The sequence below is a fragment of the Gavia stellata genome, chromosome 8 (assembly GCF_030936135.1).
Source record: "Gavia stellata isolate bGavSte3 chromosome 8, bGavSte3.hap2, whole genome shotgun sequence".
Classification (NCBI taxonomy): Eukaryota; Metazoa; Chordata; class Aves; order Gaviiformes; family Gaviidae; genus Gavia; species Gavia stellata.
Window position 1 is genome coordinate 18,193,778 of NC_082601.1, and position 16,223 is coordinate 18,210,000.

At 66.9% G+C, this 16,223-nt stretch overlaps 3 protein-coding genes across 3 annotated transcripts in view; 1 reads left to right on the plus strand and 2 right to left on the minus strand.

Annotated features, from left to right (window-relative positions):
• Positions 1-21: 21 nt before the first annotated feature.
• On the minus strand, positions 22-4,815 carry AAMP (angio associated migratory cell protein). The gene is made up of 11 exons (XM_059820106.1): positions 4,728-4,815; positions 4,243-4,395; positions 3,707-3,826; positions 3,411-3,550; positions 3,150-3,294; positions 2,911-2,994; positions 2,511-2,626; positions 2,015-2,118; positions 1,421-1,511; positions 966-1,120; positions 22-700 (listed from the first exon to the last, which is right to left on the minus strand). Exons 1-11 carry the CDS (start codon positions 4,813-4,815, stop codon positions 625-627), a joined length of 1,272 nt encoding a protein of 423 aa, XP_059676089.1. The 3' UTR covers positions 22-624.
• Positions 4,816-5,112: 297 nt separating this feature from the next.
• The window catches only part of PNKD (PNKD metallo-beta-lactamase domain containing), an 11,810-nt gene continuing 699 nt past the window's right edge, over positions 5,113-16,223 (plus strand). Inside the window, exons 1-10 of the mRNA XM_059820525.1 lie at positions 5,113-5,140; positions 5,608-5,755; positions 5,928-6,056; positions 14,369-14,484; positions 14,705-14,817; positions 15,074-15,132; positions 15,280-15,372; positions 15,633-15,796; positions 15,910-15,996; positions 16,105-16,220. Coding sequence (XP_059676508.1) covers positions 5,113-5,140; positions 5,608-5,755; positions 5,928-6,056; positions 14,369-14,484; positions 14,705-14,817; positions 15,074-15,132; positions 15,280-15,372; positions 15,633-15,796; positions 15,910-15,996; positions 16,105-16,220 — 1,053 coding nt within the window. The remainder of the gene's footprint in view (positions 5,141-5,607; positions 5,756-5,927; positions 6,057-14,368; positions 14,485-14,704; positions 14,818-15,073; positions 15,133-15,279; positions 15,373-15,632; positions 15,797-15,909; positions 15,997-16,104; positions 16,221-16,223) is intronic.
• On the minus strand, positions 6,099-9,462 carry TMBIM1 (transmembrane BAX inhibitor motif containing 1). The gene is made up of 11 exons (XM_059820091.1): positions 9,228-9,462; positions 9,038-9,120; positions 8,882-8,946; positions 8,694-8,747; positions 8,505-8,555; positions 8,287-8,326; positions 8,098-8,135; positions 7,793-7,880; positions 7,588-7,683; positions 7,254-7,307; positions 6,099-7,158 (listed from the first exon to the last, which is right to left on the minus strand). The coding sequence occupies exons 1-11, from the start codon at positions 9,460-9,462 to the stop codon at positions 7,015-7,017; spliced, it is 948 nt and encodes a 315-aa protein (XP_059676074.1). The 3' UTR covers positions 6,099-7,014.

The window sequence follows — 16,223 nt, forward strand, 5'->3', positions numbered from 1 at the left end:
TTTGGCTTGTCAATGCATGTGGTCTTGCCCTGGAAGGGTTGTTTGGAGTCACGGGCGCAAGGGGGATAATTACTGTATCCCCGAGCAAATTACTCGTGCTTTCCATCTTGGGGGCTGAAGGGGGGGGTGCTGTGCCCAGGTCTAGGAGCGAGTAGCCTGGTGTGTTAGGGAACTCCTGGGCTGCACAGAGCAGGGTTCTCCTACCCTCAGCTAGCAATCTGCTCTCTTCCCTCCTACCCTGACCCCCTCATTCCCCCTAAACAGGGAGAGCTAGGATGGGGGTCTCTGCCTCCACCCAGGCCAGCATAAAACCGTCTGCCATTGATCCTCAGGCCATGGTTGGATGCTGGGGAGATCCCTGAGGAGGAAGGGAGCGCAGCTCCCCAGGTCCTCTTCCCCCCAACAAGCAGAGTGGATGGCATCCAGTTAAGTGAAATAATTTATATAATTAAAAGACATTGTCATACAAAACCCCAGGCTTGACCCCCAGAGGGCGAGGGCAAAGCGGGGCAGGCTGGAAAATTACAAAGCACGCACTGGAGAAGGGTGGTGAAACCTATCTCCTTCATCCCTCTATACATGAGCCACCTGGCAGAGCCAGGACACCATCCCTCAGCACAGTTCCTAGCGATCAGGGCGCTGGACACAGAACACTTTGGCTTGGTGGTCGCCGGAGGTCGTCACCACAATGGAGGCATCCCTGGGGGGAGACAGGGCTCAGAGATGGGGCTGGGGGCTTTGGGCATCCCTCATCAACACCCCTGGCCTAGCTATGATCTGCCCCACTCCCCCTTGAGACCCTCAAGTCTCAGCATAGACCTGGGGCTGTCCTCACCCCTTGGGACCAGACCCCAGGGACACCCAAAGGAGAGACAGCTCATGATTCAAGTTCCTGAAGCTGGAAGCCCCTGCCACCCCTGCTCCCTCCACCCGTCAAGGAAGGGGTCTAGGGGTTCCCTGCTCACTTGTTGACGGCGAAGTCGAGGATTTCAGCCGAGTGCCCTCGATACTCGCTGATCATCTTCCCTGAGCGGGCATCCCAGAGCCGCACGGCCCCGTCCAGGCTGCAGGTGTACACCACGGCCGAGCTCTCCTCCCACAGCAACTGCACAATCCCCGACTGAGGCACGGGGAGGCCACAGGGTGAGCACTGGGCCCCCCCAGCAAGTCTCAGCTCCCCCCACATTCCCCCCCCCTTGCAGTGTTGTCTACCATCCCCACAGACAGGAGAGCCCCAGGGCCAAGCTATGGGGCACATCCTCTGTGCAGGGACTGCGGCTGCCTTTGAGGAAGCCCGAGGGGCTGAGGGAGAAGCACAAATTGGGAACTGGCCCCCAGGAAAGCCCCTGGGCTCCAATGGAGGTCTCGAACAGGCCCAAAGAACCCCCCCCAGGCCTAGGGAGAGGGGGCAGGAAAGTACCTCGTGTTGGCACTTATGCCTCAAGCTCTGTGTGGAGAGGTCATAGATAGCCAGCGTGCCATCCAGGTAGCCCACTGCGGCCAGTGGCATCCTGTAGAGAGGGGAACAGGCGTTAACGTGGGCCCGGGGGAAGCAGGGACGGAAGCACGTGAAGGATCAAGGTTGAAGGCAAACCCTATGCTGAGTGCTACAGCGTATCGAGAAGATGAGGGACAACCCAATGGCCAGAGTCATAGAAAACCCCAATCAGGAAACCCAACAGGACAGCAAGAGTCAGCAACCACCCCGACGTTCATGAGGGAGAAGACAATGTCCTGGTAGGAAAGATCCCCAGCAGCTGTGTTTGGAGGGTATCCCAGCCAAACAGTGGTCCATCAGGCTAGCCCAGAAACCCAACAGGTTGGGGGGAGGACTGAGCAGCTGGTGTCCCTTGTCCTCTCTGTCACACCCAAGTGACCCGGGATCTCCACAGCCAGCTGGCGAGGATGGAAGTGAGAGAAACGCAGCAGAATGAGCACGAGGGATGGAAATGGATCTGTTCGTCACAACCCTTGTTAAGACCTAGCACTGAAGAGGGGCTGTCCCCACACTCACACGTTACAGAAGCCGAGCGACTCCACCGAGTTGGACTCTGCCTCCTCGCCCTCGCTGGCGGGGGCCTTGGGGGCCATGCTCTCCATCTTGAACATGCACACCACCTGGGTGGAGGGAAGCTGACTAGTCCCCGAGGGGAGGGGAATGGGAGCCCCAGTCACACCGAGGTCCCTTTCCTTACCTGGGATCGAGCCTATACCCCCTGGACACCAAGGCCCGACCCCAAAACCTCAGCTCCACGGAGCAAACAAGGGGGAAACTTCCTTCTAGGAGCCCCGCGGACCACCCAGCTATGGGTCCCACTAGTAGCTGCGAGGAAGCAGTTGTATTGGCCAAGGGCGCCTCCTGCTGGCTGCCGGTGGCGACCACAGGCTGCTCGGGACCGGCAGCGTCCTGAACCACCCGGAGACACCGGCCTGGCCCATGGCCCAGGACAGGGGCTTGGGAGGCTGGTCCCCCAGGGCTCCTGGCTCTGTCCCCAGCCACACGAACCCACCTTGCCCGTGGCGGAGTTGACCAGCTTGGCGTGACAGTCCACAGAGCCCGTCATGATCAAACTGCCATCCTGGTTGCTGGCCACACACGTCAAGGGGTCCTGGTGGCCATCCTGGCCTGGGGGGGCGAGCAGGAGAGGCATGAGCTCCACACATCCTCCCCGTGGAGACCCAGTGGGCCTCGAAACCCACCCTCCTTCAGCCTCCACCTAGCCCAGCTCTGCCAGCATCCCGGTGGCAAGGAGCAGCCACCTGCGGGGAGAAGGAAACCCAGCACCAGGCTCCCTCCGGCAGCCCCTGGCCTTGGAGGGTGCAACCTCTCCACCCAGGCAGTGGTCAGAGACCACTGGAAAGGGCCATTCCTCAATTAGGGAGCACCACAGTGATTAACCTCTTCCCTACCTTTCAGGACATGCAGCGAGGTTCCCTGCTTCAGGTCCCAGATGCGCATGGTCCCGTCCTCATACCCCACCACTGCTCGCTTCCCTGGGTGAGACAGCCAGCGGATAGAGCCAGAGCTCCCCTCATCCCTCCGCCTCCTGCTCAGCACAGACTGGCAGAAGCAGGAGGGCAGATGGTGGCAGCGAGATCTGTCACAGAGCTGGTGACATTCCCCACCCCGGACAGCCCCTGTGCCTCACCATCAGGCAGGATCCTCCCACATGTGGCCGGGCACGCAGGGCCCTGGAAGGTTTTGCAGTCTCCGCTGGGGATCTTCCACATCCAGGAGTTGCCATCAGCTGTGCCCGCCAGAAGGACGTGGGCTTGAGGGTGCCACTCCATCCACTGGGCAGAGAGAGGGACAGGCAGCATCATGGAGGTGGCATCCCCCCCGCCACCCATCTTGAGCCCCAGCTGCCAGACCACGAGCTCCCCACATCATCAGGGGTCCCACTGCTCACCTCCAAGTCCCCCACCTCGAAGGACCACACTTCTTCCTTGGCATCCACCCGCCACACTTTGATAAGCCCAGACATGTCACCCGTGGCTACAAACGTGGAGTCATGACTGAAGCCAGCACAGGTGACCGAGTCCTTGTGTCCTAAAGACGTCAGAGGACAGAGACTGCTCAGGCCAAGCCACAGAGGACAGTCATGAGCCCGGCTGCAGCAGAACATCAGCTGGGGAAGAGCATGTCCAGAGAGACGTGGCTGGGAAGGGACACGGCCGCTCACTCGGACAGCCTCAAGCACCTCACCTGAGCATTCGAACAGGAGCTCTCCGTCGCTCACACGCCACACAAAGGCCTTGTCGTCCTCTCCGCCCGTCACCGCCAGCGTGTTGGTCTTGGGGTCGAGGCTCACGCAAAAAACAGAAGCTTCACACAAGAGTAAAAAGAGGCTACATGGCTCAGACGCCGCTCACACCCCACCCAACGTTCCCAGGGGATCCAAACCCAACACAGCGCCAGGTCTGGGCAGGATGTCAGCGAGCTGAACTCCCAACCCAAACCAGTAGGAATCTATTCTTCCCATGAGGGAAGAGCAGCACGGGCTGTCTGCTGAGCTCTGGGTGAGCCACCATGGTAGGAGGCTCGAAGGGCTTCTCTACAGGAGTGTAAGGTAGAAACGAGCACAGCCCAAGGCAGCCCTGAGTCGTGACGGCTGTCCCAAGAACCTCTGGGAGACAGCAGCCTGGCAAGGACCTGCTGCACCCCCTTACTCTGGGGAAAGCCAAGGTGGGAGCAGGTCCGGAGGGGGGCCCCAGCTGCCGCTGCCGGTGCCCACCACTCACCCGTGTGGAGGGAGAACGTGACCTCACTGTCATCCTGCGCCTCCATGCCGTCCTCCACCCCCTCGTCGTCCTCCGTCTCCCAAGCCTCAGCGTCGGGATCTTCTGCCCCCTCGTCGTCAAAGTCCACGTCCTCCATCTCGTCGGCTAGGTCATCTGCAGAGGGCGAAGGTCAGGAAGCGGTTGCAGCCTGCCCGGCTCGGCCCTTCCACAGCAGGCGGCTGCGGGCTCGGGGGGACCTCGGGGGTCCCCGGGGGACGGAGCAGCGGGAAGGACGCGCGATCCCAATGCCACCGCGACCGGGAGACCCGGAGCAGAAGGGAGCGGAGCGCGACGCGGGGAGAGGCCGCAGGCCCGGAGTGGGGGAACGGGCCGGGCTGGGTCGGGCCGGGCGCTGGGGTGGGGACGGAGCGGGCCCGGTGCCCCAGGAGGAGGCCGGAGCCCCCGCAGGCTCTGCCCGGTGCGCGGCGCGGGGCACCCCGTCTCACCCGGCCCGGGCGGGCCCAGCTCCACCACCTCGATGATCTCCTCGTCGCCGTGGAAGCCCAGCGCCCCCGGGCCCTCGGCGGGCTCCATGCCGGCCTGCCCGCGCACCCCACCCCGCCGCCGCCGCTTCCGCCGTTCGCCCCGCCCCCCCAATCCCGCCCCCCTCTCCTCCCGCCGGCCTCCCGCCTCAGCCAACCCCGCCCCGCGTCCTCACCGGACCCCGCCCCTTCCGCCAGCAGGATAGGTCGACCCCGCTCCGCGCGGTGCGCTCTGGGAGCTGTAGTTTCTCGCGCGCCACCCGGGAAGCGTCGCCTCCCGGCAGCCCCCGCGCGGCGGACTGCAGCTCCCGGCATGCAGCGGGGCTACTGCACAGCGGCACGACCCACCATGGCGGCGGCGCTCGGTGGACTGCGGGGTAACGGCGGGCGGGCGGAGGGGGCGGCCCCGGGGCGGGGGGGACCGGTAGCATCCCGCCGCCACCCTCACCACACGGCCCCGCGGCCTCTGACGCCCTCCCCAGGACGCGCCCAGGCCTGGACCGCAGGGCCTCGGCCCCGCCCCGCCCAGCTGAGGAGAGGTCTTAGAGCCACGCCCCTGGCGTGCTTGGACCCGCCCCTCGGCCTTTGGACCCGCCCCACGCGGCTCAAAGCCCCGCCTCCGAGCGCCCCCTGCCGCCGGGGCAGGGGCAGGGGCAGAGCGCCCCCTGCCGCCGGGGCAGGGGCAGAGCATGGCATGGCAGGAGCCTCAGGCGACTCGGGCTGTGCCCCCCGCACGCTGCCCCGCGGCTGCCCCTCCCTAACGTCCCTCTCCCCACAGGGCTACTGGCAGCAGCAGGACCGGCAGTGGGTCCCGCCAGGCCCTGGGGGCGGCTGGCCCCCCCAGGCACACGGCTCCTCGGGCAGAGCTGCCATCGGCCGGCAGGGCCACAGGCCGGCCCGAAGCCCGGCAGTGGGGGGCTCCCCGAGGGGGTGGAGTACATCCCCACGCGCAAGAAGGGCAAGAACCCGATGAAGCCAGTGGGGGTGGCCTGGTGAGTGGCTGGGGCAGGGGAGAGGCTCGGCACCGGGAGGCTCTGCTGCTCTGCGGGGCCTGGAGTGGGACGGGGGGGGTCCCCGGGGGGTGTCTGTGCCGCCCCAGGGTGGCCCAGGGCCCTTGTTTCCCCACCAGCCCTCTCCATCTCCCGCCTGCCGGCTGTCCTGCAGGGCCATCGGGTTGCCCTCCGGCATCATCCTCTTCCTCCTGGTCAAGCGGGAAGTGGACAAAAACCGTCTGGAGCAGCTCAAAATCCGCCGGAAGATGATGGAAGCCAACCAAGGCGACTACGAGACGGAGCGATACAAGAGGGTATCAAGGGGCGCATAGCCGGGCTCCATCCCGCCCCCAGCCTGGCACTGTGGCACCCCAAAGGGATCGGCTGAGGGGATGTTGGCCCTGTGGGGCGGTCGTGGGGCTGGATGGGGACAAATAAACCTCGTCCCTGGTGAGTGGAACAGCTCAGTGCCACTGAAGCCGCACGCTCAGCGCTCAGGCCCAGGTTTTGCCTGCCCCCACAGCAGGGGGGGCCCAGCTGCTCCACAGCTGGGATCCTGCCCACAAGGACGGGGGGAGTACGGGCTGCGGGGGAGGCCAGGCCTGGAGCAGCTCAACCTTGGCTTTTCTGCTTCAAAGCAGGGTTTGCACTGTCCCAGGCCGCAGCCCCCGCTGAGGCTGCCCACAGTTTTTTTGGGGGAGTCGCCACACCATTAAGACTGGGACTGTCTGGAAAATTAAAGTGTTTTATTTAGCAAGTGCAACTTTGCCCGCTTCTGTGGCTGCGGGGCCTCTACGACACAAGCTCTGCCATGAGTCCCACCATGGGGGCCCCAGGTGGCCCCCGCCTGCACCAGGCACCACCCCAGCTTGGGGAGGGGGCCATGGCCGGAGCCGCGTTTAAGGCACTGAGTGAATGACACCAACTGGGCTCTGCCAAAAAAATCCCAACACGATCCCAGCAGCCGCTGCCAGCTCCCTGCGCCCAGGCCAGACCGTGGCGCTCCACTGCCAGCTTGGAACCGCCGGCACAGCCTCAATGAGCAGTGCCAAGGCTGGGCACTGCCCAAACACCGGCAGCTGGTCCCCCACCACCACCCTTGGAGCCTTGTGGGGGGTGATCAAAGGGAAGCCCTTTCCTTAGCAGCCTACAGGTAGGGATGCCTAAGCGTTAGGAGTCATGGTAAGTGGCTGTGGCCTGTACAGAGGCCAGAGGAGGGGGTGAGGGGCAGCAGGGGGGGGACAGGAGGGGTCCCGGGACTAATCCCGGCCCACGATCTGCAGGATGAAGGTGAAGATGTAGATGATGTCAGTGTAGATGGTGAGGGCGCCATAGACATACTCCTCGGGGCTCAGTGTGTTCTTCCTGTTCCCCAGCACAAGTTGGGTGTCATAGGCAAGGAACTGGGGGGAAGAGGGTATCAGGCAGGGACCGATGGGGGGTTGCCCCCCCCAGGTCCCTGCCTGACACCCTCTGCCCACCCCAGCCATCAGCTCACCAGAGTGAAGACGATGGCACCGATGGCCGCATACAGCATATGGAGCCAGGGGACCTGCATGAGGAAGGGGACACAGGCAGGGTGAGCTAGGTGCTGCCAGGCAGCAGGCAAGGCAGGGCAGGTCCTACCCACACCCGGCTCCCAAGGAGATGCCGCTGACGCCGACGCACCCTTTCCCTGCGGGCAAGCTGCCTCTGCCGTGGCCGGCACCACACCCTGCTTCCCAGGCAAAGGGGGACCACCCAAACCCCCCTGCCCATACCAGCCCCGGGGACACCCAACCGGGGACAACCACGGCACCGCACCCCACAGCCCCTCTGTCCCCCCCACTCACATATTTAAAGGAGAGGACGATGGCGGTGACGATCCCGGTCACCATGACCACGATGCCCAGCACGCAGAAAAGCCCCGGACATGATGTAAAATCAACCTGCCGTGGACACACAAATAATGTCACGGGAGAACCCGGAGTGTCCCCACTGCCTGGCTCCCCATGCCTGACCCGCCCTGGGCAGGGCAGGGCACATCCCCCTCCTTGCCTTGGTCTGGAAGCAGAAGATGGTGACAATGATTGCCACGATGGCGGTGATGAGCATGGCGATCAGGACGGCGTTGGTCCTGTACATGCTGCAGATGGAGGGGACACCAGAGTCACCCCACGCTTCAGCATCCCCCTGCCATGGGAGTGTTGGTGACCCCTCATGGCCCCAGTCCTGGGCAGGGACCCCGCTATCCCCAAGCCCAGGGTGTCCCCTGGCTCCCAGCAGCTTCTCATTTGAGCCAGCCTGTGGCGGGGGACAGGAGGGACCCCAGCTCCTGTCACCACGGGGTCCCTGGGGCATACCTGGCAATCGTCCCCGTCATCAATCCCATGGCCAGCGTCTGCAGGAGAGAAGGGTGGGCTCAGCAGGGCAGCAGTTCCTGGATGCCCCCCACATGCCCAAGCGTCCCCCTATCCGTCCTAGCCCGCCTGGGGAGCTGGGGTGCCATGGGGGCACCACCAGGCCCCCCCCACTGGCCCCACCCCACTCACGAAGATGCTCAGCAGGATGATGTTCCAGGGGAAGCGTCTCCTGGGGACAAAACAGGGGGAGAGAGGTGAGCTGGTGACAGCGGCCATGTCACGTCCCCCTGCTCCCCACTGCCCAGAGGCAGCCCCAGGCAGGGACCCCCCATCCTGATGCCCTGGAGACCCCCCCAACACCATATCCACAACCCCCACCCCAGGGGTCCCAGCCACCAGCGACTCACCGGGGACCCTGGCAGCAGGCCAGCACCAGGTAGGTCACCAGGAACACGGCACTGCAGAGAGAGACAGTGGGTGTCAGCCCTGTGACCCCCCCACCAGGACCCCCCCCGGGCTGGGAGACTGCAATCGTGGGGTGCCACCTGCTGGAGGGCACCCCGGGGGGGGTGCAAGCCAGCAGACCCCCTACTCACTACGAGGCGTAGTAGATGGCAACGTTTCTCTGGACAAAGGAGCGGACGGGGGACCTGTGGGACAGGAGGGATGAGCATGAGGGAGGGCAGACAGCAACTACTGTCCCCTCGGGACATCCCCCCCAGGGGACACAGGGCCAGGCTCCCCACTTTTTTGGGGCAAGTCTAAAGAGGGACACTCCACTCACACAAAGGTGAACACGGCAATGATTCCCACTGTCACCAGCAGCTGCAGGGAGATGATGGCGTAGACCTGCGAGAGACAGGGGGGGTCAGCACCTGGGCCCCCACCCCGACAGGTGCCTCCCCACCCTGATGGGTGCCCCCAGCCCTCCGGGACTTGCCTTGCGGATGAAGGTGTGCCGGATTTTCCTGTTGTCCCAGTCGGCTGATTGGAGGGGGGAGCTGTCCCCAATGCCATCGTCACCTGCAGTGGGGGACACCCCTCAGCACCAGGGTGGGCTGCACAGCCCCCCACAGCACCCCTGTTTCTAGTGCCCCCCCAAAAAAAAAACCCAAGATGCCCCCACTTACCGAACCGAATAGGCATGGTGGGCATGGCCATCCCCGGCTGGGGGTACCCCCCTGGCTGCACGTACCCCCCTGCTGCAGGGTATCCCCCGGGCTGCGCATATCCCCCTGCTACAGGGTATCCCCCAGGCTGCGGGTACCCCCCAGCATAGTGGGTGGGCTGGGGGTAGACCCCGGGGGGTGGGGGGTAGAGGGGGTTCTTGTCATCGTAGGGAGGGGGCGCGTTGGGCTGCGCCATGCCGGCTCTCTGTGGCTCCCACGGGCACCTGGAGGGGAGAGAAGATGGGAGGTGTCAGCGCAGGTCCCCTTCCCCAGGCAGGACGTGTCCCCGGCGAGCAGAGCCGCAGGTGCAGGGACACAGGGGACAGTGGAGCCACAAAACCTCCCCCTCCCACTTTAATAGCGGCTTCTAATTAATAAGGACAAGCAGGCCTCAATGCCAGCAGGTCAATGAGAGGCAAGGGACATCCCCATTGTCCCTCGGCCAGGGCCACCCACATTCCTGTGCCCTGAGTCCCCGGCACCTGCGTCAGTGGCCAGCCACAGGCAGGGCACAGCCACGCACTGACTCAAGCCGCAACGCGGACGTGACCTCTCTGGTGGGGACGTGACCTCTCTGGCCTCTGGAGCCCACCCTGCCATGGCCCAGGGGCAGGGAGCACCCCCCCACACACACACACCCTGCCTGGTCTTCGACTCCTGGTGGCACTGCCCTGGGGACAAAGGGCATCACCCTGCCCGATGCCTGGGATGGAAACACAAGGCCTCATCCTGATCATAGCCATGCAGACCCCACTGCCCCCCTCCTATTTCGGGAGTGCCCCCCACCCAGCAGCCCAGTGAATCACGCAGGGGCTCCAGAACTCCTGAGTCCCCCCAGGGGAGTTATAGGGACGAGTGCCACCCGCGTCGGCTCAGAGGGAGGCGGATGTGTCCCCCGGGAGGGGAGCCCAGGACCCCCCCGGGGCTGCGCTCCCCTCCCCAGCCAAGCCAGGCCCCCTCGCAGAGCCCCCAGCAGCCACGAGCAGCCAGCCCGGGCCCAGGGCCAGCCGCCGGGCTTGGCCCCAGGAGGAGGAGGAAGGCAGGATCTCCAAGGCCAGGAAAACAACGGCGCTGCCAGGAGCCGGTGCCAGGCCTTCACCCGCCTGCCACTCCCCCAGCGCTGGCACCGGGGGATGCCCACCCCGAGTCCCAGGCAGGTGCCAGGACCCCCCATGTCCTCCCTGCCTGCAGCGGTGACGTGACCCCAGGACCGTCCCCGGGGAGGGACCAGGATCTGATCCCAGCCGGGACTGGGCTGGGAGGAGACCGGGCACTTCCTCCAGCATGACGCCAGCGCTTCCATGGCGGGGCTGGGCGGCTAGCGGTGCTGGGGGGACACACCCGGGCAAGCCAAGCCATGCCAGGCTGGGGGGAGCAGCTCAGCGACTGTCCCTCCACCCCTCCCGACGTCTGTCTGTCCCAGCCGCAGCAGAGCTGCCATGGCCACACCGCCCTTCGCCATCGCGATGACAGTGGTGCCGAAAATAACCAGTGTGGCAGTGACCACCCGGCCGGGAAGTTTCACTTTCACTGCTCTGCAGTTTCCCATAAAGCACCCGGTCCCCCCCAGCACCGCCTCAGCCGCGGGACCACGGAAAGGCCCAAAATAGGAGCCTGACCCCAGGAAAACCCCTGTGACTGGCACCCAGTTAGGGGGGACCAGTGTCCCCAGGAGGCAACCCAGGCGTCTGGGGAAAGCGGGGTGTATCCAGCCAGCACGTGGTCATCGGGGGTCCCACCCTGTGCCCATGGCCAGCACCCCATGGTAGGGGTCTGCCAGCTGCCCCAGCCTCTCCTGTCCCCCCCCCGGCAGAGTAGCCACGGGGAAGGAACCAGCCTGACGAGTCCCTGCGGCCACCGCACCCAGGGAGGCAGGCGGTACCCTGCACCCTGCCGGGGCCGCGGCACAGCGGGGCCCTGAAACCAGAGGTCACCAGCCACGAGGCCACCCAGGCCGGCTCAGTGGCCCCAGCATGACGTGCCATCCCCAGGGACAGGGCGCTGCTTTGCACTGGCACCGTGACTCAGCACAGATAAGGCGTACATGGCGGGGACCTGGGGTGCAGGCAGCCATCACCCCCAGCACAGCCCCACAGGTGGCACCGGGCAGTGTCCCCACCAGCCACCCTGGCGTTCCTGCCAGGCTCAGGCCCCTGCCACCAGCTCCACGGGGACTCTGGGGCGCCAAGGGCCACCTTGCAGGGGACAGGGTTTGGGGTGGGGTCCAGGGCTCCCCACTTTCCCCATGGCTCCCCACGTTGAGGCTGCCTGGGAGAGTATCTGACTTCCTGGAAGAGCCTGGAAGCTCCCACCAGTATAGCACAGCTTGGTAAGGCACGGCTTGGTACGGCACAGTACGGCTTGGTACGGCACGGCACAACCCAACCCAGCGCAACACAACTTGGCCTGGCTCAGCCCAGCCCAGCTCAGCAGGGCTCATGCCGGCGGGGGGTCAGCACGGCCCACACAGGCAGGGTTCCCCCACTGCCCCACCCTGCTGCCTGCCCCCACACCACTCACACAGGGCACGAGTTTGCAAGACCTCAGCACGGCCACTGCCTCTCTGCCCCCGACTCCCTGAGCCTCCTCCCGCGGGACACGGGTGTGTAACAGAGGTGCCCTCCTGTGCCCCAGCCCAGGTCCCCACACACCCCCCACGGTGCCACCCCACACCCTGCCAGGCACAGACCCGTGTCCTTACCTCCTGAGACATCCCACGGGGGTCCGTGGGGACACCCTCCACAGCACAAAGGACGGTACCCCCCCCCCGACCACCCCACACCGAGTCCCAATTCCCCCCCACGCGATTCCATGGTGTCCGGAAAACAGCACCAGCCCTACAGCGGGGTCCCACCCGTGGGGGTCCTGTCCCCCCGCATCCCTGCCCGCGGGACGCCGCTTCGTCTCCGCTCCCCACGCCGCGCCGGACCTCGACCCGAAGTGCCCCCACCCACCCCGGGGATGGGGGTGCGGGGGGGTCGCAGCGCGTCCCCGCGGCTCGGGGACCCGCCACCCGCCCTCGCCCGGTCCCCGCCGCCCGCCGGGACGCCCGGTCCAGCGCTGGGACACCCCCCCCGCCGGCTGTGGCACCGGAGGCGGCCGGGACAGGGGGGTTGGGGGGGGTGAGGGCGGGGAGAACCGGGCGGGGGGGAGTCGGCGGAACGGGGGGGGGACCGCCGAGCGGGGGGGGGGTGTCTCCGTGCCCCACCCTTGTCAGCGGCTCCACGCGGGAACCGGGAGTGGCGGGGGGTGCGCAGCGGAGCCGGGCGGCCCTACCTGCTGCGCGCTGCTCCGCCGGGCTCCGGCCGCGACGAGCCGGGACAGGGCGGCCGGGGCGGGGGAAGGCACCGCCCGCCCCCTCCGCCCGCCTGTCGGCAGCGCCGCCCCGCGGCGGCTCCGCGCCGCTGCGCCCCGGGGCGGGCGGGTGAGCCCGGGGCGCGCTCCCCCTCCCGCTGCTCCCCGGGACGGACCCCCCCGACCCCCGCCCGCCGAACGAGGCCCCAGCCGCCCCCCCCGGGGCACCCTTCCTGCCGGCTCTGACGTCACTCAGGGATCCCCTTCTCCACACAGTGACGTCAGCCGGGGGGGGACACCCTCTGCGGCTATGGGGGGGGGGGAATCCCCTCCTCTCCGCCGGTGACGCGGTCGGTTCCCCCCCCCCGGTTGCCGCAGCAGTGACGCGGCGTGACCAGCAGGGGGAGCGCCGGGTGCGGCGGCGTGACGGGCGTGGCCGGGGCGGTGGCGTGACGCTCGTGGGGGGGCGTGGCCGGGGCGGCATGGCCGCGGGGCACGGGGGGCGGCGCCCGGAGCATGGCGGGGCCGCGCTGCGGGCGGCGGCGGCCGGTGCCCGCGGGCTGGGGGCTGCCTGCCTGCGCCGCTGCCGGCCCCTCTGCCGCCTCGCCCGCCGCGCCGCCGCCGCCCTCATGGCCCTCGCCGGCCCGCTGCTGTTCCGCGTGGGGTGAGTCTCTGCCGCTCCGGTGCCCCCCGCTGGGACGGAGCCACCACCGCCCGCCTTTGTTCTGCCTCAGAGAGGAGGGGCCCGTCCCCCCCCCCCCAGCTTGTGCGGACCCCCCCGGGGAGGGACCGCGGCCAGCCCGGTGCGCTCCGGCCCCGCTGGCACGGGGAGGCCGGGCGGCGGGGGGCAGCCCCCTGCGGCTGCTCAGCCCGCCCGGGCCGGGGGGGCGAGGGCAGGCGGTGTCAGCCCGGTACCGGCGGGGCTTCGCAGGGCTGGGAATGGGCCGCCGGCGCCCCCAGCTCGGTGACGGTCACCCTCGGACCTGACGTCCTCCCTCCCCGGGGCTCCTTCCCTCGCGCCTAATCGTTAACCCACCCCGGTACCCCCGCCGCGGCCCTGCTCCCCGGCTTCGGGCTCGCACCCCTCCCCCAGACGCCGGGGACCCCCGGCTCCCGGCAGGATCCCTCCCCGGTGTACCTGCCGGTGCTAGCGCGGAGGATGCAACCACCCGGGGGGACGCCCTTGGCCCGGGGGTGGGCTTTGCAGCCCGGCGCTTTGCACATCCTTCATGGCACCGGTCCCCGTCCCCAGGCCTGAAACGCTGTAAATGGGGGGGGGGGTCCCCCCAGCCTGCGTCTGTTGCACCCCTGCGTGGCACGTGCCGCGGGGGCATTTCTCGCTTCCCTTTTCCTCGGCCAGTTCTGCTCCCGCTTCCCTCTCCCCCAGGACCGTGGCACCCAGGGCAGGCCCTTGGAGCGGGGTCATCCCCGGGCATGGCTCCCTCGGGGCGGGGGGGACAGCTGGGGATGCCCGGCAGCTGGAGTGCTGCTGCAGGCAAAGCCCTGGGGCTCCAGCCCTTCCCAGTGAGCAGAGCTCTCCTGGACAGATGGACGGACAGATGGACACCCCCGCAGCAAAGCCCCTCCCAGTCCTTGCTGCCCGAGCAACTGGGAGGGACCTGCCTGGGGAACCAATTCTGCCCTTGCTGCAGTTCTGGGGCAGGGGAGGTGGGGGGATGCCACCTCTGCCCCCCACGTGTGGGAAAGTGACCCTGTATGTGTCCCCCGCGGGGGTCCTGGGCCTGGCAGCAGCCCCATCCCCAAGTGGGCTCCTTGGCAGGGCTGGGGCTTAACTCTGCCCTCCCCAGGTACAGCCTGTATGCCCGCACGCGGCTGGGCTACCTCTTCTACCAGCGGCAGGTGAAGAAGGCCCGGGAGCGGTACCCACACGGCCACTCCGCACCCCAGCCCTGCTGCTTCCCCGGTGAGTCCTGCCCAGCCCACCCCACTGTGGCCCCATCATGTCCCCCAACACTGGCGCTGGGGTGGGGAGGGCTTGCCATCGCCAAATTGCCCGAAGCATGTTTAACTGAGAATTTGATTTAAGATGTGGGGAGTTTTGCCTGCCACCCTCCTCCCTTTCTCAGGCAGGGGGGGTCATGCCCTGATGTCTGTCTGTCTGTCCGTCTGTCCGTCCCCCCCAGGGGTGAAAATCCTGCCCATTCCTGTGCTCTCCAACAACTACAGCTACCTAGTCATTGACACTGGCTCCGGCCGGGCGGCTGTCGTTGACCCCTCCGACCCGCTGGCCGTGCAGGTGAGACCCTCACAGCACCCCCCCGACCCAGTGTTCAGGTGGCCCCAGGTGAGGGGGTGCATGTCTCTGGCTTTTTGGGGGGCAGAGGGGGGTAAATCTGCCCCTAATATGCAGCCCTTAGCGCCCAGGGCAGGGTTGGAGGGTGGCAGGGCTCATCCAGCGCCTGGGGAGCTGGGGGGAGGTTTAGGGAAAGACTTGTACTTGGGGTCTGTGTCCCCCCAAAAATCCCTCTGTCATTGCCCCCCCCCATTCCCAGGCTGCCATTGAAGAAGAGGGGGTGATGCTGGAGGCCATATTCTGCACCCACAAACACTGGTAAGGGGCAAGAGGGGGCCCTGGGTGGGGGCGGTGTCGGTGGCTGTCATGAAGGGTGCCCCAGCTGAGGTGACCCCCAGCCCTGCCCCACGTGGCAGGGGGATATGAGTGGGACACACTGAGGGACGCTGACCTCCCTGTCTGCAGGGACCACAGCGGGGGGAACGCAGCACTCCGCCAGCGGCATAGCTCCTGCAAGGTGTACGGCAGCGCTCTCGATGCCATCCCAGAGCTCACCAAGTAAGTCCTGCAACCCGCATCTCCCCAAGTACCCCTGTAAATCTGGGGGGGGGGGGGGGGCTTCACTCCCAACCACCACTGGAGCATGTCTGCTCCATCCACCTACAGTCCATCCCCCAAGTACCACATTGCCCCCTTCATGGGCAGAGACCTGGCATGCTCATGACACTAGTGCACCAGGGAAGGGTTGCATGGGGAGGTGGGTGTTTTTAGGTGCTGGGGAGGGGCACCCTGACAGTGCACCCCTGTGCCCGGCACAGCCCACTTGCAGACAGGGAGAAGGTGAGCGTGGGCTGCCTGACCTTCGAGGCACTCACCACGCCTGGCCACACCGTGGGCCATATGGTGTACGTGCTGGATGGGAGGCCCTTCGGCGGCCCCCCCTGCCTCTTCTCTGGGGACCTCCTCTTCCTCGCTGGCTGCGGTAAGTGCGCCTAACCCAGGACCTGGGTGGCTGGCGGGAGGTCCCACCCTGGGAAGGCCTTGTGGGGACCCTCCAGTCCCCCCCCCATGACGGTGGGTTGCATGGGGGTCCAGGCAGGCTGTTTGAGGGCTCCCCTGAGACCATGCTCACCTCCCTGGACGTGGCCGTGGGCTTGGGCGAGGACACGCTGCTGTGGCCAGGTGAGTGTCCCCAACAGCGGAGCAGAGCTGCCGGTGTCCCCCCTAGCCCCCCGCTGCCGAGCTGGGGAGCTGGGCGGGGGCAATGCTAAGGGGTGTGGGGGTCCGCAGGCCACGAATATGCGCTGGAGTGCCTGACCTTCGCCAGCCTCCTGGAGCTGGACAACCCTGCGCTGGAACAGAAGCTGCAGTGGGCGACGCAGCAGCGCCAGGAGAAGAGGAGCACGGTG

Excerpts from the sequence above, each read along its gene's own strand:
- AAMP (XM_059820106.1), bottom strand. The coding sequence starts at position 4,815 with ATGGAGCCCGCCGAGGGCCCGGGGGCGCTGGGCTTCCACGGCGACGAG. Across the intron at positions 4,396-4,727 it reads GCTGGGCCCGCCCGGGCCGG|ATGACCTAGCCGACGAGATG; the intron begins GTGAGACGGGGT and ends CGCCCTCTGCAG. Across the intron at positions 2,995-3,149 it reads TGGGAGGATCCTGCCTGATG|GGAAGCGAGCAGTGGTGGGG; the intron begins GTGAGGCACAGG and ends TGTCTCACCCAG.
- TMBIM1 (XM_059820091.1), bottom strand. The coding sequence starts at position 9,462 with ATGGCGCAGCCCAACGCGCCCCCTCCCTACGATGACAAGAACCCCCTC. Across the intron at positions 8,136-8,286 it reads TCATCCTGCTGAGCATCTTC|ACGCTGGCCATGGGATTGAT; the intron begins GTGAGTGGGGTG and ends TCTCTCCTGCAG. Across the intron at positions 7,684-7,792 it reads TCTTCTGCTTCCAGACCAAG|GTTGATTTTACATCATGTCC; the intron begins GCAAGGAGGGGG and ends TGTCCACGGCAG.